The following is a 21,859-nucleotide window of genomic DNA, read 5'->3' on the forward strand; positions in this document are numbered from 1 at the left end:
TATGCAATCATTCAGAGAAACACAAGACCCAGCTGGTAATATTTCATACTTTTTAATGAACTGAATCTCCATTTTTTAAAAAAACATGCAAAATCCCAACATGCTATTGGAGTAACCACTCTATTTGCCAATCTACTGTAAGGCTTAGATAAATGCTATCCTTGACAGCATGGGATGATCATGCTTGATGGCAAAAGGTGTCCCAGGCATGTTCTTTCTCCACTGTGACTTTGTTTTTCACTCTTCTCTGCTATTTCTCTTTCTTTTGGATTTAAACACATAAATTACATGAGTAGGAATCCAAAGGGAGATCTGGAACAAAAAGAAGCTTAGAACGCTTGTCAGTGTCATCACTGCCAATCATACTAGCATGCTAGAAAAACGCGTTGTGCTACACTTGTTATAGAAGGCACTAGGTTACACTACGCTGAACTGAAGCATCATGCCATTTAAGAAAATTACTGTGTATCTTATAAAACACAGCTCACCTTAGCCAAATAATGACTGTTTGAACACCACTGTGCTTTGAGCATTATATTGTGGAGGATGACACTAAATAACACTGTCAGAAGACAACAGAGAGATCATTTGAATGCCTGTGCAATTTTCTTGGGGGGAAAAAAACCAACACAAAAATTATTTCCTAAAGAAAGATCCTACCTAACTCCATTAAAATGACAATCCAGTTTTTGCCAGCAGAGACAATAAAAAGTTCTGGGCCTGACTTCTGTGTAGAGGCTTCTTGCTGTGAGAAAGAGGGTAACTTACCTGTTTTTCCCCTGTGAATATCAATTATTGTGTTCTGCTTTTAACAGCTAGAAATTATTTTCTTGACATAAAAACAGTAACTTGCACATAAATTTTTCATGTCCTTGTACAACTTTGTACAGGTTACTTGAATACCAAGTTATATAAACACTTAGTGTCTGTAATAAAAGACAACATTAAATGCTCAGACAATAAATTCTTTTCATGACTAAAGAACAAGACGGTATAACAAAATACACTTAGCCATTTCCTATACAGAGTGGGCACGCATAAAGGCTAACACCTGTAGAAAGACTGTGAGATTCCTAAATCCATATTTAGAATTTATATCCATTGCCTCATTTTCAATAACTCTGGAAGTCCTGCAGCTCCTACTGAAGTCAGCAGAGAAATAATGAAATGCCAGTTGTATAGCACAAAGATCAGAAATTTATCAAGTAACTGCAAAGAAACTTTTTGTGTTTTCTGAGAAAAAGATGCTGTGCTGAAAAGGCCGAGGCTACTTTTGACAGCCCCTCTCCCGGCATTTTCCACTTCATGGGTATTACTGCCTTAATCTTCCCTGTATTAACTCTTAGTAAAAGACATGCTTTGTTATCCTTTTGACTCAGGATCTGGATATTTTTCAGCCTCTTAGACACGTAGATTTACAGACCTTTGGGGACTTTTGACAAAGGCGGCAGGTGCCATGAAGTTTTCAGAATTGCAGAGTTGTCAATTTAGAAGTCTACAATAGGATTTGTTTTCTTATTGTAGCCACTAACACTTAGGCGCTCACTCTCAGTGCCTACACGTGAGCCGTGTCTAGGCTGCCCTCATAATCAGTGGAAATGCAGGACTCTGTTAAATGGGTTGCACAGAGGTAGTCAGTGCCAACTGCCATGCCTCAGAGTATTTTGCCTTGTTTCCAGATACTGCTCCAGCAGGGTGTGCGTCCCCTACAAATTTCTGTATTACCTGCCATCCTCAAGAGGATGTTTTGGACATCCTCTGGTATCTCATACATTACTACATGTCCATATGTAGATAACTCCATTGAACACTTGGTCAATTAACTTAATAACGTTTGGAAGCTATTCAAATAATCATATTGTGTGCATGCAAAGATAAAGCAGACAGCTAAAGATCTCACTGCTCTTCACTGCCTGCATTGACTAGACATTTATCAACTAGATGATAGAGGTCATCACTTGTCTCACAGGCAGATATGGTAATCTGGAGGTGAATCCCATACCTGGGACAATCACTGTGTTGAAAATTTAGTGTGATGTGGTTTGCAAATTTGAGTTTAAAAAAAAATGTTTTCTTGTCTTGATATATCTTCATGTAACTGTATCTGGTCAGAATCTTTTGACCTTTCTTTGAACAATGCAGGCAAAATGACCTTTTTTTTCCGCTAAAATCGTCCTTTCCACCTTCGTGTACCATCTCTTTGAAGTATTAGGTTTACGATCAGTTGTGGAGGAAGGAAACAAAGAAGAGACAAGACATATGTCAAGCTTCTGGACATTGTACTCGCCTTGCAGACCTCTGAATACAGTCTAGCAGCTGCAAACTACATGCTCCAAATTTGCCTTGAAAAGCACAAATGTAATAAAATATCCTGAAAAAGAAAGTGCAATTTGGTAAGTTACCAAAAAGCCAGGCTACAAGTGAAGACCATACAGAACAACATGATATTGGGATACAACATAGTTTACATTACCTGTGAACAATTATGAGGTCCAAACTTTTAAGTACTTCAAAATATTTCATGCTTTGGGACTCCTGAAAAATAAGTGGTGAGCAGAGTGTTCAAGTAACATTCTTTGAGTTAATGTAAAATGTTAAATGCTTTGATCAATACTTCAAAATACTATACCTTTAATGAATATTCTGAGGTCTCTTGCAGAGGGTATGCATAGGCTCATGCTTGGACTTTTTAGGGAGGCATCCTTTCCACAGCAACTGTTTATTCATCTTCTTGCATTCCAATATAATACCAATTAGTTGTTTTTCTGTATTATTTTAATGAGTGAATACTTACGTAGTAACTCCAGCAACTGCATATATTACTATGTACTTTTGTTCTTGTTCTCCCTGAAACATGCTCACACTGAAGTCTCAGCAGTGTGGTACGCTTCAGTAAAACACCCAGTTATCAGCCTCATTCAGCACTGTTTTCACTATAGCTATCATTACTAAATCCTTCTATGCTCTCATTATACTTCCATCTAACTTGGAACATATGGTTAAATATGACAACCTAAGATTCATGATGAATCCACCTGACAGCTGTTCTAGTGTTTCTCCCTTTCATTTTATAAATTTAATTCAATATGGCATAATATACTATAATATTTTTTAAAGAAACCTGAATTTGGCTGGTAAAATGAATTATTAATGCAACTTGGATAATACATGTTTTTTGTTTTCCATGGTTTTTCTTGTTACCTTCCATATGCCTCTAAAGAAAAAAACAAACAGTCACATTTTTTCTTGTGAATGTCTGCTCAGCCTGTTGAACTCTGGTAGCATACTTTCTTTCCTTTAGCCATTTTGTATTCTCATTGCCATTCTTGCCTTGCTGTTTCATTCTTGCCTTGCTGTTTCATTCTTGCCTTGCTGTTTCAGCTTCTCCTCTACCACGTTTGTATAATAATTATTTTCCTTAGATTACAGATTATATAATCTATAGATTCTAGAAGAATTGGTAGAATGGATGGAGAAGAAGGAACCTCAAGTGGCCACCTAGCCTATCACTTCTCAATGATATCAAGGATCAATGATATCTACACTATTCTGTTTGTCTAACTACCTTTTCCATACCTGCAGTGTGGGAGACTCCATAGCCCACTGACTCTACTACACAACAACGCTTTACAGTGATCTATAACATGGTGGTCACTTGGCATAAACCCCACAAAAAAGTGTAACCTCTTACCAATGAATACGTGCATTCCAGTATTTCTTTTTGTTTGTCTTTGCAGGAGGCAGGTGAAATCAAATGAAGTCATACACTTGTAGAGATTTAAGAAGGTGGTGACCAAGTCTGGAGTTTGATTCTGGTGACAACAATCATCAGCTGAGCTTGACTGAAATATTTTTTCTGGGAAAAACATGGTACAAAAGCCCAGCACCTCATATGCTGGGCTTACCTGGAACATTTGTTCTGAGAAATGTATAGTTTGAAAGCCTCACGGTTATGAAGAAACAAATCACACTCTTAAAACATAAAATATACACAGAGAAACCTGTTGTAAGTGAATTAGAGCTGACTGATACAAGTCAGTTATTTAATGTAGGCAAATTTCTAATAAAGAATACCAAAGGTATGCCTTCTATGATCACAGAAGCACAGAATCATTTAGGTAGGAAAAGACCTTTATGATCAAGTCCAACTGTAAAGCTAACACTGCCAAGTTCACCACCAAGCCACGTTCCTAAATGCCACATTTTTTTATGTCTTTTAAATACCTCCAAGGGATGGTGATTCCACCACCTCCCTGGGCAGCTTCTTCCAATGCTTCAACATCCTTTCAGTGATGACATTTTTCCTAATGTCCAATCTAAACCTCCAACGGTGCAACTTGAGGCCACTTCCTCTCACCCTATTGCTTGTTACTTGGGAGAAGAGACTGATCCCCACCTGCCTACAGCCTCCTTTCAGGCAATTGTAGAGAGCGATAAGGTCCCCCCTGAGTCTCCTCTTCCCCAGGCTAACCAACCCCAGTTCCCTCAGCAGCTTCTCACAAGACTTGTGCCCCAGACCCTTCACCAGCTCCGTTGCCCGTCTCTGGACACGCTCCAGCACCTCAGTGTCCCTCTTGCACTGAGGGGCCCAAACCTGAACACAGGATTTGAGGTGCGGCCCCACCAGTGCCGAGTGCAGGGGGACAATCACTGCCCTGGCCCTGCTGGCCACACTGTTTCTGACACAAGCCAGGATGCTGTTGGCCTTGGCCACCTGGGCACACTGCTGGCTCATGTTCAGGTGGCCATCAGCCAGCACCCCCAGGCCCTTTCCCACCAGGCAGCTTTCCAGCTGCTCTTCCCCAAGCCTGTAGCGCTGCATGGGGTTGGTGTGACCCAAGTGCAGGGCCCGGCACTGACCCTTGTTGAACCTCATACAGTCGGCCGCAGCCCAGCCTGTCCAGATCCCTCTGCAGAGCCTTCCTGCCCTCAAGCAGATCAACGCTGCTGTCCAACTTGGTATCATCTGCAAACTTAGTGAGGGTGCACTCGATCCCCTCATCCTTAATACTAAAGACTGAGGTAAAGAAAAGAAGGCATTAAGTGCCTCAGTCTTTTCCTCATCTTTTGTCACTATATTTCCCTCTGCATCCAATAAAGGATGGAGAGTCTCCTTAGCCCTCCTTTTGTTGCTAATATATTTATAGCAACATTTGTTTTGTCTTTTATGGCAATAGCCTGATTAAGTTCTAGCTGGGATTTGGCTCTTCTAATTTTCTTCCTGCATTATGGCATGACATCCTTGCAGTCCTCCTGAGCTGCCTGCCTCTTCTTCCAAAGGTCACAAATTCTTCCCTGAGTTCCAGCCAAAGCTTTCTGTTCAGCCAGGCCAGTCTTCTTCCCTGCTGGTTTGTCTTTTGACACATGGGGACAGCCTGTTCCCGTACCTTTATTATCTTCCTGAAGAATGCCCAGCCTTCCTGGACTCCTTTGCCCTCCAGGACTGCCTCCCAAGGGACTCTGTCAACCTGTCTCCTAATCAGGCCAAAAAAATCTGCCCTCTGGAATTCCAAGGTGTCAGTTCTGCTAACTGGCTTCCTTACTTCTCTGAGAATTGAAAACTATTGTTTCATGATCGCTATGCCCAAGATGGCCTTCACCCATCACATCACCCACAAGTCCTTCTGTGTTTGCAAACAACAGGCCCACTGTGGGACCCTCCCTAGTTGGCTCCCTCACCAGTGGTGTTAGGACATTGCCTTCCACACTCTCCAGGAATCTCCTAGACTATTTCCCCTCTGCTGTATTGTATTTCCAGGAGACATCTGGTAAATTGAAGTCCCCCATGAAAAAAAGGGCTAGCAACTGTGAGACTTCTCCCAGCTGCTTTTAGAATAGTTCTTCTGCCTCTTTATCTGGTTGGGTGGCCCACAACAGACTACTACCATGTTACCTGCCTTGATGGCCTTTCCCTTGATTCTTACTCATAAGCACTCAACCCTATCATCATCATCATCATCAAGATGAAATGACTGGGTATGTGGGCAAGTGAAAAGCAGTGTTTCACACACTGAATAGTAGGGCATTAAACCAGAAGAACCCTGACAAACTTGAGGACCAAGGCAGCAAAAGCTTCAGGAAGTTGGACAAGGAAGTATGCAGTTTCACAGCTGGTGCAGAATAGCTCCACATATCTATGAAGGCTGTGGAGTGGCTGGCTGAGGAAAAGGATATAGGATTTGCATTGTGCGCTGAGTCTAGATGGGATGGAGTTACCTGGATGATAAATGGATGAAGGTGTTCCTGCCATCAATGAGGCAAACGGGTTACTATATTAAAGGAGGAGTGTAGCCAGCAGATTGAGGGAAGTTGCTATTCCTCCTCTACTCAGTGCTGGAGAGACTGGCCCTGGGACACACTTTTGGGTATTTCAAAAGGGACACTGAAACACAGGAGCAGGCACAAGCGATCAGTGGCCTACAACACGACCTTCAGAGAGACTTTAGAGAGCTGGTCTTGTTTACTTTGGTGAAGACGAGGTCAAAGCATGGAGCTAAGCTCTTTGTTACTGTGAGATGACAGATCAGTAAGCAATGGCCAGAAGCAGTGGCTTGGAAGGTTCACACTGGGCATCAGGAAAACCCTCTCTATAAGGGCAGGATAACACAGTGCTGGAACCATAGCAGGTGGAGGATGCAGAGGCTGATCTGATCCAGGGTTAGTAACAGTCCTACTTGAAGTGCACAGCTGGAAAACATGGCCTCCAAAGTTCTCTCTGACCAACATGTCTACAGTCCTGTAATAAACAAACTAATGAAAATGTTTGCTCATCCTCTTACGAGAGGTGGTGTATCATATTGTATTAGTGTCCAGAGAGAATTTATTCAGGGATTGACTTTATAAAATTTCCGAGAAGCACAGAGAATCTTGTTACTTTCTTATTCTAATATTCAGAAAAAAAAAAAATCACTGTACTTAGCAGAAATACTTGTATGAACATAGGCTGAATTATCTTCTAGCATACTAGCAAATTAGTAGAACTGGATACTGAATTCAAGAAATTCTCTGCCCCCCCAACCTGATGCACTCATAGCAGTCTTAGTTTCAAACATAAGATAAATGCACTTCACTCAATTAGCTGTTTATGAAACTGGAAGCTCCATTTAGGCGTGAGCTATGTTATTCCCTCAGGTCCAGTATCACATCAGACAAATCTTGACTAGAACAGTGAAAACCCTATTGCATTTCCCTAACATCAGTTTACAGTTTGACTATAGCATCAGCTGTAATGAAAAGCAAACAAAAAGCTTCTAATTTCAAAAAAATAACTGTTAGTTTCCCAAACTGTGACAGTATATATATTTTATTGTAGAGGAATTATAGAGGAATGAAGGCAGGTTAATTAACATTGATAACATACAGCTGCGGGCTGGCTTCAGGGGCGGTGGGTTGGCTGATGTGGATAATGTGCAGCTGTGGCTGGTTCTGTTAAGTAGGTAAATAGCTCTAAGGCAGGGGTCCTCAAACTATGGCCTGTGGGCTGGATATGCCCCCCCCCCCCCATATTTACAGACACTGACACCCCCCACCCCCCTGCGCCGTTGCGGGGGGGGGGGGGGGGGGAGGGGAACCAAGCAGCCGCAGATGACTGCCTGCCACTGCGTCGGTGTGCTGGCCCCCTGGTTAAAAAGCTTGAGGACCCCTGCTCTATGGGGTATGGAAGAGGAGCCCTGGATGAAGAGAGACCTAGATGAAGCAGAGGGAGGAGAGAGAGGGTGTGCACCCTGGATGTAGGAGAGCCAAGGAGAGGCCCTGGGAGAAGGGTGCCCGGATGAGGAGAGGCTGGCTGGAAGAGGAGCCTGGAGAAGGAAGAATCTGGATGCAGCAGAGACAAGAAGCAGGGTGGACTGATCTGGAGAGGCTGAAGAAACAGCATGGACAGCAGATGAACTTTTGAAATCTTGTGGGGGATTGGTAGCTGTGCTGGGGCAAGGTGTGGAAACTACTTATTGAAGTTATCTGGTATGGGGTGGTAAAAGCCTTGTTGCAGCTGGCCAGTTTTGCTAGTGCTGTGACATTTTATAATAAAATGAATTTTTGTGGTTTTGATAAGTTTGATCATCTTTGGTCTGTTGATAAGAAGTTTTAAGTTAGTCCTTGTAATTTATAAATCAAGGATATAATTCCTTATGTGAGGATGGCCAAGCACTGATGCAGGTTGCCCATAGAAGTTGTGGAGCCTCCATCCTTGGGGATACTCAAAAGCCATCTGGACATGGCTGGACCAGATGACCTCCAGAGGTCCCTTCCAGCCTGAATTTTTCTGTCAAGCAGGGTTTAATAGTCAGGTTCTGCACTACTGATACTTTGATTGTATTTTGGACTGTGTGAAACTACTCTAAATTTCCTCTGTTTCGCCACCATCCTGTGCTGTTTACAACTTATCCTCAACACTAGAGAGCGATTGGACTGACTTACATACATTCTGACTGGACATTCTCCACCCTCTCTACTTCAGAAAGTCAGTGGGACTAATAAAGGACTAAACATGCATTCTTAAATAATGATCCCACAATGAATGAGGGTCAGAAGAATCACAGACACAAAACTCCTTCTTAAGATGAAAAGCAGTAATCACAAGGTAGTGAGACAAAAGTGGGAAACACTGAAGATTCGCAGGAGGAATTACAATTGCTAGCAGTGGTTATTGCTGCTGTGGGAAATGTATCATATTTTTCAGAAAGAAATGAAGCTGTCTGTAATTCAGAGGCACTGCTAAATGTGATCGTGTTTTGAAGAAGCTGCTCTAATGGTCTGTAACTCTTGTTTCATTTTCCTTGGAAGGGTGAAGTCCTTGTCCTCAGAATGGCTTTATGTGAGACTTAAGCCCCTCTGTGCATTGACACTGGCAGGGGTGAAGCAAATCTTTACTGGTCACAGTACCCAGGATTGCAGTTGCTACATTCTTGACTTTGTTCCCAGGGCTAACTGCACCAAGACCTTAAGGAGACAAGGTGAACATTGGCTTCTAATCCGGCATGTTCAGAAAACAGAGTTCCCCTAGAGTGCAGTAAGAAAGCTGAAGAAAACCAAAAAAGACCTGAGACCTCTGCTTTGCTGCATAATGTAACATTAGATGAGCAGGTGAGACACCTGCTATTGAATGTATGAACTGTCACTCTGGGTGGCTGAGGGCTATTTATGCCCTTCTTTCTCCTCTTAGGGAAGATATCAAACTGCAGTATATAAAGACAGAAACAAGGTTTGGATAGAGGAAGATGCACAAGACAGACATAAAGGTACTTGTGTAATGCATACTCCTATGCAGCTGGTTATGTTGAAACATTCAGAATTTGATTAAAATACAATTTGACAAGGTTTAAAAAGTAGGGGGGAAAGGTAAGAGGTGGACTTAAGTTACAAGAGACATAAAATTCTCTTTTCAGCATGGCAATCTGATCAAGCTGAAGTTGCCCACGGGCAGCTTTACTGTGTAGAGGCATTGCTTCAGATAAATGCTTCTTAATTCAGGTAGACAAAAATTAAAAAGATGCTAGAAGGGACATCCTGAGTTATCTTTTACTGTTCTTGGCATAAACACCATTTCTTCTTTTGTCAGATACTCTGAATTGCTGAGACTCAGACACTTTTATTAAGCAGTATACAGCATTTACAACAAAAGCAAAAATATGAAAAAGAATCTCTCATGTCTTGTGAGTTTGAGTTTTCCTGTATTCCTTGAATGGAATCCAAAGTTTCAACTGCAAATTTTATCCTTTCTTATCACTTCTTTGTTTGTAAAACTCCCCTGCATCAACACTCGCATCAACATGGAAACACTGGCAGTGCTCAGAACCAGCAGGGACATCACTGGCAATGCTCTCCATCATCATGCCCGCCAGATATACCATGAAGAAAATCTTCTTATGCTGGAAGAGATGCATTGGAGATGTCACAGTTCAGACCTTATTTAACAATCATGAGGCAATAACAAGGAACAGTAAACAGTATATATTCCTTTTTATCAGGAGGAGAATAAGACTGCCTCTTTGTAAGTGACTTACAAGCATACCGAGAAAGCATTAGAGGACATATGACCCCATATTTTTCTTACTTGATAGAAATTCCCTACTTTTACCCATGTTCCTCAAAAGTTCATTGCCAGTGACCCAGGGAGTAGATGGGAAAGCACAGTAAATGTAGATTAGATTAAGAGATTAAATGGAACAATTAAATTAAAATAGATTAGTAAGTGAAAACTTTCTTCTTCTGCCTCTGAAACTTTTCTTCAAAGGAATTCAGGTGAAATGACGAGAAAGTCCTCCTAGATACAGAACTTTGGCACAAGCTGTGCTCTGAAGGACCGACTGGAAGTCAGCAGGATTGAAGCTGGAAGAACTGATTTCTGATTCTGTCCTGGTACCTCTGAGAACTTTGTGAAGTCCAAAGAGCAGTTTGCTTCTGTTGAAGAAAATGTATTTTGAATTAAGAATTTTAACGTGCTGAAGCTGCTACATGGCAGAACCAGGCCTCATCCCATGTACAGCCCTAATCCAAGGCTGGTTTAAAACTTAGTCAAGTTAATCAGTAGGAGAATAGAGAAACAATCGATGATCGCTTTGTATACACAGGTGCTCTCAGAAACACAGGTGTTTTTAGAAAAAATAGTATATGTGAATGGGAATTGCTTGTTCAAAGACTAAGTCTGTTTGACGGATTGTGTGAGTTAAAGAGGTAGAAAGGAGATGATGATCTGAGGAGCATCTTGGAACCGAGGTAGAGACTGGAACCGAATAGATGAATCAGCTGGGACAGAGTCAGGTGATGGATCTGCAGAACTGCAAGACCAAAGGAAACCCCTAAACACTTGGGACATTGGCTAATGATTTGATAAGTGTATATAAGCTGTGCTGCATCCCTTTGTTCTCTGCCACTCACTGAGGTGGTGGCCCAACTCTGAGTTGTGATTAAAGCAAGCCTAGTGGTACCCACATCTGTGTGAATTTTTCCTTTAACAGCTTCAATTCTCCTCCCACTCTGCTTCAGACTTGTCCTGAAAAGGAGAAAGTTCTGTGCTGATGGAAGAATGAATCAGAATTCTGAATTTCAGTTTGCAGTATTTATTTTTTTTATTCTATGTAAGAAAGAATGAAACCCCTACAGATGTCACAGTTTGAAAAAAGAATAAATGTAAAAGTAGGGTATCCTCTTTGTCTACATGTTTCCTCTGTGGTACAGTATAAGAAACATGCAAACCACTGACATTTGTGTAACTCTAGAGGTGTCAATAACATTTCATAGTTGTAATATAACATAGAATTTCAGTACAAATGTTTTACTAAAACACTGCTATGAAGCCATGTTTTTTTTTATTAGAACAAATAGACTTGTATTTATTCATCTCTAACAGTGATGGTTGTAAAATCAAGATACATTAACGTAACTGAAATAAATGCTTACAAATAGAGCCCTAAGTTTTGTTAAAATTGAATACTGATGATCTTGTAGTTACATTTCTTAATACTATTTTGACAAAGAGCATTCATTAGAATTAGTAATTGTTTATCTTTTCATTACTGTGGGTTTAAAGACAGATAAAGATTCACATTAATTTTTATAGTTCTCCCTGTGCTGTATTCTTATAGAGTATTAAAAAAGAACTAGAGCTGTAATATTTCTCAAATGGCATGTAATTACTAGGCACTTTTCAAGAAACCTCATAATTCGGAAATCATACTGAATTCTAGTGCACTGCTCCTCATAAAACACTGCCATACTTAATCTAATCCCACAGCTGCGACTTGTCAGATCAGTTATTCCTGTTTATACTGTGTATTTACCTGGGACCATTCATCCACTACATTCTGAAGATGCACCTGCTTTGGTGAGAATGTAAATATAAAAAAAAGAATGATCTATAAATTGTTAGCATTGCTAATGCACCTTATATCAATGACAGTCATTATAATATAAAACCAATAGTGGCATGAAAACCTGTGGCATGGTGTTAGCTATATGATAACTTTAAACATGGGTCTTGGAGACTTAGGCTTGCACCATTTTCTTATGTAAATACTCAGTACGATGCTGAGTACCTTCTCAATAAGGAATACCAAAAAGAGTGATCATCATGAAAACATTCAGGAAATCCTCCCGCAGAAGTTCCAGTTCTGAAATATTCATTGTACATTTCCTACCTGGAATACGATCAGCTGTAGTGTATGCTTTCTAGTGTACATCACCTTCGAATATTTATGTGCATATATATGCAAGAACTAGGCTGGAATTCTTCAGGCAAAATAACACTGCTTATGAAGAGATATTTTTTGGTTAATTTACAAGAAAAAAGTGAAAAGACCTGAAACATGGTCTTTCTGCATGACACAGAATTCAAATACATACTGAAGAAGTCTCTCTTGATGCTGTTCAAGCATATAATATAGCCAGAGAAAAGAGCAATTTATGTTTGATAGTGAAAACAACAGATCTACTACAAAGTGATACACTATTATAAATATTATACATACAGTAATGTTCATGAAAAACAAGATTATGAGAAATTATGACAGTTAAAATAATATCAAATCACTGCTGACTCTTACCTTAGAATTTTATTGATTGCTGTCTCTTTTTCTAGAAGGTTTCTTGCTCTGATGCTGAAAACAGATTTACGGAGCTATAAAATTAAGAAAAAGACAGGGTACTTTTTAATTGCTGTAAAATATAGCATGTGTATGTGACAGACCAATGAAACATTATGATGCTGAATGTATGTAAAATTAAAAACAATGTTCTCTATTATAAAGCTGTTTTTCACAGTCTGTGGCATGGATGTCCTTTTCCAGGAAAAGGATGGTGGATAAGATCAAGATGGTCACATACAGCAAATTCCTTCAGGAATGTCTACAACAGGAGTCCTCAAACTACGGCCCGCAGGCCGGATACGTCCCCCCAGGGTCCTCAATCCGGCCCCTGGTATTTACAGACGCCCCCGCACCCCCCTGCGGGGGTTGGGGGTGGAAACCAAGCAGCCGCAGATGACTGCCTGCCGCTGCATCTGTGCGCCGGCCCCCTGGTTAAAAAGTTTGAGGACCCCTGGTATAAAACCATAGCCTTACGTCGCAGCTTTTAGCCTCCCTATCCCAATCCCTTGCTAATTCTGGGTAGCAAGAAGCAGTTAGTTTTGTTGAATAGTGTGAATATTATTCCCTTTATTACAGATTTATTGTCTTCTCCAGTTAGCCAAGTCACATCTTTGTCTTAATCCTTGCTATTCCTCCTCCATTTTAGATTTTGACTAGGCTGGATCATATCTGGAGGTGCTCTGACTATATGGAAGAGCCAGCTAACAATGCTGAGATGTGTAATTTCAGTGCCCAGAGCTAGGTGAAACGAAAGTAGGTCCCTTTCTTTCCTCCTGATGCAGAGCAAAGATGTGGTGAGCAAAACGTGTTTGTACTTGCCTCTGGTCACGAACAGTGTTTTAGCCATATTCTGGTAAACAGGACTCGCTGAACATGAAATAGAAGGACTGAGATATGTGAAAAAAAACAAGCACTTAATTCCCAAGGAAGTGGTTAACAATTTGGCAAATCACAGCTGAAGAATTTAGGTGAGGAACTGCATCTTTTTAAGCCACACCTGTAACAGCAGGCTGCAGCCTCTTGCCCTAACCCTTGCCTTTTCAAGTGTGGCCTCTTTAACCTTTGTCAAGTCCTGACCCACTTCTGCACAGCCTGTGGAGGTAAGAACACAGATGATCTGAAAACACCAGTATTTTGAAATTCTGTGGGTTCCTTAAAAAACTGCAACTTGAAAACTGCAATAAAGTATGCAATACTTCAGAAAGTAGTTCAGAAAATAAGGTATTGGAATTTCAGTTAAGATCAAAAAAATAGTAACAGAACTGTTGAATGTTTGAACATAAACCAAAAAATTGTTCCATTGCCTGGGAATTGTTAACACAAAAATAATCTGAAAATCACAGTATGAGATATACTGTTATATTAAATATTGTGGAGTAGTAAGTATTTCATATATTGAAACGTATTTATGTGCGTTTTAACTCATTTGCAGTACCTCAGTACAGGTTTAGTGGACTTATCAGCATGATACCTTATTATGCATTTAGATATAACTGACGATGGTGACAGCAGCGACAGCTCTTTCACATCTTTTTTCTTGTAATGTCAGTGAAATTGTCAGTGGAATCCCAGATAACTGATTTTTTCCCTTATCAGGATTTCAGAAAGAAGCCTCCAAACCACAGGAGTATCTATCCTTTTGCAAGGTGTTAGCTAGTAATTGTTTTAGGACTCAACTAGGAACATCAAACTTACGGGAATAGTGAAGGTGGAAAAACAGCTTTTTTCTTTCTGTTGTTTTTTCCTGTTATAAATAATTGCTTTAGAGTAATTGCAATTACATCAAATATCAGGAAAAAAGTGTGCTGCCTACTAGTGTGTTATGTCTATTTCTGTCTAATAACAATTCTTTACTTGTTAACATCTTAGAAATTAGAAAGATTTCAAACACAGGAAGCACTAATTTCCTTCCAAATTTCCAGCTTTTGCTCATCTGATTTCAGAAAAAAGCTGAGGCAAAGAAATTTTCCTGAAATTGTCTAGAGCTCCCTATCTGACATACACTTCTTTTTGGCATTTAAAATCGGTGTCAAAACACCTTGGCATTAAGTGTGTGTGTGGCCCAAGCAGGGAAATTCACACAGGTCATCAACAAGGGAATGTGCCCTGGGAAAGTGGGAACGAGGAGTCTTGCTTCTTTTCAAAGATTTTACAGGGAGGCTGGGTGCTTGTACTGATACATTCAGTGCTTCCTCAAGCCAAGTGTGAGACCATCTAGTGCCAGGAAGGAAGAAGAACTTCTCAGGAAAAGTTCCCAGCAGGTCTAGGTCAAGGGCCACTTACATCTGGCTTATTTGTCTACCAGGGACTGTGGATCTTCCCTCTAGGTAGCAAGACACACAAGAAGGAGACAGTGGCATACATTATGCATGAAAGTATACTGCTAAATCCCTTGCATAACTTCAGCTTGAAATCGTTTGACCCCCTGCTTTTGATGCCTTCAGTGACACCCTAGTTGTCTGCTGGAGATTTGCAAGGACAGTGCTGCACTCGTATTTGGCCACTGCACAGCCAGAGGTGCAAGATCCATGGAACCAGTGAGATGAAGAGAAGCAGTAGGAAGGAGCCCATGTCTGGAGCCACTGAGATGGGGAGAAAAGACGGTTCTAGTTCCCAATCCCAAAGCTGCTCATGAATTTTATTCAGTGATGCTTAAACAAATAAATGTCTAAGAAGTCATGGGAATGGGAAAAGTGACCAGAACACAGGGTGTTGCACCAGGTTATTTGTGCAAAGATTGCATTTACTTTTCCTGCACTATTTTTCAGAAGGACTAGCTGTGAAATTTGCACCTGAGGCAGTACATCCTTAGGCACTGACCATGATCTAAGCATACCCAATGGACTGATGCTTAGGTGAAGTTCTGAGAGAATTGAGATTGGAGCCAGGTATCCAGTTTGTTAACCCAGGAATACATGAGCATGTACAAGATCCTATACTTTGGTGCCTAGGGATCTCAGTGGTCCAAAATGGAACTGATAATATAACCTAGGCACTTCCAAGGATTAAGGCTTTTGAAGATGATGGTCCTCATTGCTTTGTAGGATTTAAGAGTCCTTTCTTCAGCAGAACCCTGGCGAATTATCTCAAATTTAAAATACTCAGAAGAAGCAATACATGGTAATATTTTTTGATATGCACAATAGATCAGTGTCTGATATTTAAAGGAGTCAGTAGTCAGTCAAATAGCAACATGCATCTATCAATAGCATGCTGAAGAAAATCAAACATGACTACAGATTTTTAAAATATGTATCCTTACTTCTATATTAGATAAATAAAAGTACTTCTCATTTAATTTTCCAAATTTGCATAGCACACTAGGCAAACAATGGAACTGTACAAAGAGAATGGGGGTGATGATCAGTATTTTGTTTAATAATGTCTAGATGCCACATGCTGGTGTAGAATGAGGCTGGCAATTAAAACTTGTGATACCTGCCGAGTTCTTGAATGTTGCAGAGGAAATTATTAGCAGTGTTAACATACAAAAGACATTACTTGATCAGATGATGTGGAATTAAGTTAGTACAGTGTACTCTACTGAGGTTATTTTAGGGTGTATCTGTTTAGCCTGCTGGGTCTTTTATTACAGATTGTGATGTACTGTGAGGACACCCTCAGTGTATCTTTATTAGCCATTATTTATTTATTTGCATCTTTATGCAACCTATAAGTACACTCAGTGCAGAAATAACAGTGCGATATAGCTTTCTGCTATAGAGCATTATTTTTTAGTATAAGACACTGTCCTGAAATCACCTAACAGCATCCGATTACTGTTAAATATGATTTCAACAACCCATTTTAAAGAACTCCTGCAGGCTACTTTAATCTGTAAGGAACAGCTGTGACAGGTCAGCAAATTACCAATAATATTTCCTGGACGAAAAGGTTTTAGATGGAAAGCATGTGCTCCCACAAACGTCTTGGTTCCTGCATTCCTTTGAGTTTATTCACACAGATGTGTCTGCACACATAGAATTAGGAAATCTGCAGGTGGTGCTTCTTCCACAAGTGCTGGCACGCTTCACTGCTGCTGTTGGCAGAACAGACTTCAGGCAGACAAAACGACTTGGTCCAGCCAATGTGAACCCGATCTGAATGCTACATCCTACGAAACCGCATTTGTCCAGAATGACTAGGACAAAGCAATAAACCACTGTAACTGTTGTAAAAGAAGCGAAATCACAGAACATTGTTGCTCTGCAAGTGCCACCCGCTGCTTTGGAAAGGTACTGCAGACAATTTGAATGACAATATTTATTTAGTAGTATATTTTAAAAATCCAGGCTTTCTACCCTGGAAAAAGAAAATCCTTGGCATAAGATTAAAAGCAAAGCAACTCAGGGCGATACTTTTGATAGGTGACAGCTAATGACTGTGGGCCAGACCTGTAACGTAAGTGTACTGGCACAACACTGCTGACTTCAGGGGGATCTATGCCAATTTATAACAGCTAAGATATGGCTCAGTGGTTTTAAGTTTTGAGAAATGCTATTCATTGTCAAGGTTTTGATATATTTTGCTAGCAACATGTTCGCAGTGCACAAACTCCAGAAAGCACTGCAAAAAACAATTGTTTTCAACATTTGAATTTGATGGAGGATTGCATGCTATCAATAGGTTAAAACTGTGGTGATGTAGTGTATTATTTTTGTATTGGACCACCGCAGAGTTGGCAGAAGAGACAACTGTTAGTGGGTGTACTGCAACACAAGGTGAGACAAGGTCATAAATAAATAATGAGATATAAATATCTGAAATGTTTGGTGGACAATGGAAAAAAAAAGTGCATGCAATATATTTTTCTAATGCAATTTCTTAAGTGTTATATGAAAATTAAGAATTTTAACTTAGTGCTGTTGATGACAATGTTTTATAGGCAACTGCAGGACCATATGGAAATAGTCTTCTATACCATGCCAAAAATTCCAAGCAAGGAAAAAAAATAATCATCCAAAGCTTCTGTTTCAGTTTGGAATTTGTTGGATGCTAGTTGATGGATTTATGTACACTGGCAGAATTAACAGACTATATTGTGATTTAAACATGTGCAGCTTCTAGGGAAAATATGAGGAGTCAGTACAATAAGCAATATAACAGAGTGATTTTTAAGAAACAGTGAGGAAATATGTGGGCAGAATCTGTTTAAAGCTTGAGCATTTCATTAAATATAGGATATTTTTGGCCCACAGGAGTTTGCTGTGTAGCCTTTCAAATGCAGATATTGTTCAACATTCTGACTGTGCATCTTTGGCTTGAAGAGACTGGACTATCAAAATTCATGTGACAAAAATATGGAAGGCCAGACTCTAAGTTGTTGATAGGCACCTAACAAAATGTTCCAAAGAATTTAAGCAGGTTAAGCAACTAAATCCTATAGGAATCAGTGGGGAATTTCTTAAACTCTTTTGAAAACTTTGCTTAATGCCTACAGAATCATAAAGAATGCAATTACAAGGGACCTCTAGAGATCACCTAATCCATTTCCCTCTCTCAAAGTAGAACTATTTTCATTTGGATTTTGAAAATCTGGCCCTTGGCGAGGTCGTCCTATATAAGAAACAGTCAAGAAAGTGGTCTAGCATTAGATAAGTGCCACAAGGAGTCAAAGGCTGTCCCTTTTGATCAGATGTCTAGAATGAGAAGTGGGCATAATCTCCTTAACTCTTGGGAGTCATTGACCTGAAATAGCCTTAATTCCTTTTGCAGCCCTTGATTGCTGCCTGTCTCTTAAGGAAAACTATCTTCTAATTAGCTGACTACTGGTCTGGAAAATCTACATGTCATTTCATAACAAAGAAACTTTTTTCAATTAAGTCTGAGGATGTGGACAAGGCTAATACTAGCATACTTATAAAACACTGAAGACGTAAAGGAGACGATAATAGTCCATCTCAGATACATAGGGAAGCACCTCCAGGGTGGGAGAAGAATCCCTCTCTTTTATGTCTTGTCTTATTACGGTTGGGTTTTTCCCTTTGGCATGTCCAAGTTTTTTACTTTCAGCAGTTTAACGGGTAGGTTTTTCATAGAATCATAGAATGGTTTGGGTTGGAAGGGATCTTTAAAGGTCATCTATCTAGTCCAACCCCCCTGCAATAAGCAGGGACATCTTCAACTAGATCAGGTTGCTCAGACCCCAGTCCAACCTGACCTTGAATGTTTTCAGGGGTGCGGCATCTACCACCGCTCTGGGCAACCTGTTCCAGTGTTTCACCATGCTCATCATAAAAAATTTCTTCCTTATACGTAGTCTGAATCTAACTTCCTCTAGATTAAAACTATTACCCCCTTGCCCTATCACTACAGGTCCTACTAAAATGTTTGTCCCCATCTTTCTTATAAGCCCTCTTTAAGTAGTGAAAGGCTGCAATAAGGTGTCCATGGACCTTTCTCCTCCAGGCTGAACAACCCCAACTCTCTCAGTCTGTCCTCATAGGAGAGGTGTTCAGTCCCTCTGATTATTTTGGCAAGTACAACCTTGCATAGTTTTTTTTTTTTTTTTCTATCTTTACTTGATGCAGGAGGCAGGGAGACCTTGTGAAAAGCTAGTGAAGAGGGCTGGGTAGATTACTCGCGGCAGCCAACAGCAGGGTAGAAGTGAGGACTCCTGGCCAAGCTGATGTGGGGTTGTAATACATTGTGCTGGGTATGCAGTGATGGAGGAGAAGGCTCCACTCCACACCTTGAGCTGGGGATCTTGAGGCTCTAGGGAAGAAGGGACTGCCAGGTTGGGCTGGACTGGGAATGCAAGAAGACTGACATGGACTGGGAGTTTCAAATGGGAGGTAATTTTGGTTGGGGGAACAAGGAAAAATCATACTCCTGGTTGTATAAGCACATGCATATAATTCCCTTCACTAGAACAAAGTAATCTCGACTATGTTTGATCAATTCTTGTAAAAATCTTGTGAGTGGGTGAGGAAGACTGAAGAGCTTGGAGAAGGAGATCTGGATTCCTCTGTAGGAGCAGGGGAAGGGAGAGTACAAGGCTCAAGTAGAAGGTCATTCCTGTAACCCAGCCCCTCACTGCCTCTCCCTTCACTCCAAACTAACGCATGCTCTTTTCTATTAAAATACAATGGCCCTAACATTTTTACCATGTCTGTATTTTTTTTTATTATGATCAGCCCCTTGTGTTTTAATGCATCTTCATGGCCTTTGTATCAAACCCTTGACATCTTTTAGTGCAAAACTGAAGAAGTAGAAAGGCAGTGCCAGGAAGAAGTGGTGAAGTATTATGGCACTTTTTGAAAAGGGCAAAGTATATCCAGTTTCAGCCTTCTTTCTCTCTGAATGTAATTGAAAATTGGTCTTCTCCAGGTAGAATTTTGAACTTACGACGTAGAGGAAAAGTGCCAAAGCAATTTAAAATCATCAGAAGACAAAAACTGACAATAAAAGAACAGTCTTGTTACTATTGCAGTTCTGTCTTCTCTGCTGTGAAGGCAAACACGGTCAGAAAAATTAAAAATTACCAGATAAAATGTGTATATGGTAAAATACTTAATGAAACAGTGTCTTTTCCTATAAATTGATTATTTGGGACATAGGGATATTGTTACATACCCATTTTATCATAAAATAAGCAAGTTCTTTAAAAAATGCAAAATAGACAAAGACATCTCCTAATTAATTTTTAGAAAACCTGAAATGCATTACTGTATTTACATATATTAACTTCAATAGAAAGATCTGATGAGAACAGACATGGGACACAAATTATCTTTGACATCAAGACTGCAATGTGTAAGCAAATGTTAGATTCATAAGCCATTCTCATTCCCACATACATAGATTTTTGTCAGTAACCTATGAATGACATAGATAGGTAACACTAAAGCACTTGGCTGTGTTTAATTAACAAGTGGTATACAGAAACTGAAATTGTAGGACTCATATACTTAGTAAAGGGAGATTAAAATAAAATTTGAATGATTTTTCCTGATACTTATGCAGAAAATTCTGCAAGAATTATTTCAGAAGAAAATGTAGTATTTATTAGTGTTTAAAAATAAATAATCTTTTCTACTTGCAATTCATGTGCAATTTCACTTTATTAGTTTCTGCTATATTAAAATTTAATGTGACAATTCTTTCAAATTACTTAGAGAAAAGAATAACCAGGAACACAAATGAATGCTATCATACTTTTTGTCCCAAAGTTCTGCTTTGCACAACAGAATGCCCAAAATAAAGTTCAGAAGAGGCTGATTAACTTGGGACATAAGTTTATTAGAACAGTAGAAATTCTGGAAAAGACAATTTGTGAGTAAATATTCTACTCTTGGTTCTTGTCTAAGAAGGAAAAAATGCTAATAAAGTTTATAAGTATGTCTTCATGCCTGATGATTTTCTGAAAGATATGCTGGGATACCCCGTCTTCAATACTAAAAGCTATGCCTTAGAAAAGCTGAAAGACTATTTCAGCTTTAACAATCACAAATACTTTCTGCAAGGAGAAGACCTTTCAGAATACTCTCAGAATATACATGGGTCTTTTTGCAAGAACTAGAATAGTTAATGAAAGAAGCTGAGCACAGATCACAAAAAGACATGCTGTAACAAACTGCCAGATTAAACATCTTACCAAGAATAGGTGGCATGTCTCAGCTGCTCACAAATGGAGTATCTCTGATGTTAACTAAACATGCGTTAAAGTTGTGGGCAATCTTGTGTGCTCAATTTGTGTGTGAAACTGTAAACAGATAATATCATAAACTTTCCCTTAGGTGTTGAGACATAATGATTTCTACATAGACCAAAGGATGTTGATCTCCAAGGAAGTACTTCCAGGATAAGGCTTATAAGTGGGTTGATTCTTGTGTTCCATCCCATCTAACTTTAATGGGTACCAGCAGGATCCTATCTGTGAATGAAGGCAAACAGCCTATGAAAAGAGTGTGGGAGCTCAGCAGCACACCTGCAAGGCAATACAGGTCATCGTGAACATATCACCTTGGTGCTCTGACTCCCTAACGAATGCAGAAGCCAGCGCAAGGTCTGCTGCTTAATGTTCATAGCCCTCCATGGTAATGGCTCTGACAACCTCTGAGATCAGCTCTTACTTTCTGACCATGACCTTCCACCATACAGGTACATTCTGTTGATAAGTAGGAAATCAGTGGAGAGGCATATGGTGTGGGGTGCCGAGCTTTCTCAGGAGTTAGACCTTAATGGTGGATCTTGCTCCCACAGGAAAAAGGAATGGCTACTAACTTCACTGCTTGCAGCGCTAAAACCAAAATTCATACAATGTGAAAGGAAAC

General features: G+C 40.0%; 1 protein-coding gene and 1 long non-coding RNA gene across 4 annotated transcripts in view; both read right to left on the bottom strand.

The window, feature by feature from the left end:
• Positions 1–21,859, bottom strand: part of NALCN (sodium leak channel, non-selective) — a 249,642-nt gene that overhangs the window by 37,565 nt on the left and 190,218 nt on the right. For all 3 annotated transcript variants that reach the window (XM_056328711.1, XM_056328710.1, XM_056328712.1), the window contains exon 18: positions 12,543–12,616. In XM_056328711.1, the coding sequence (XP_056184686.1) occupies positions 12,543–12,616 (74 nt within the window). The remainder of the gene's footprint in view (positions 1–12,542; positions 12,617–21,859) is intronic.
• On the bottom strand, positions 37–7,485 carry LOC130144678 (uncharacterized). Its single transcript, XR_008820211.1, has 3 exons — positions 2,630–7,485; positions 2,474–2,535; positions 37–2,371 (listed from the first exon to the last, which is right to left on the bottom strand). It is a non-coding gene; the product is annotated as an uncharacterized LOC130144678 (long non-coding RNA).

Source organism: Falco biarmicus, chromosome 2, assembly GCF_023638135.1.
Source record: "Falco biarmicus isolate bFalBia1 chromosome 2, bFalBia1.pri, whole genome shotgun sequence".
Classification (NCBI taxonomy): Eukaryota; Metazoa; Chordata; class Aves; order Falconiformes; family Falconidae; genus Falco; species Falco biarmicus.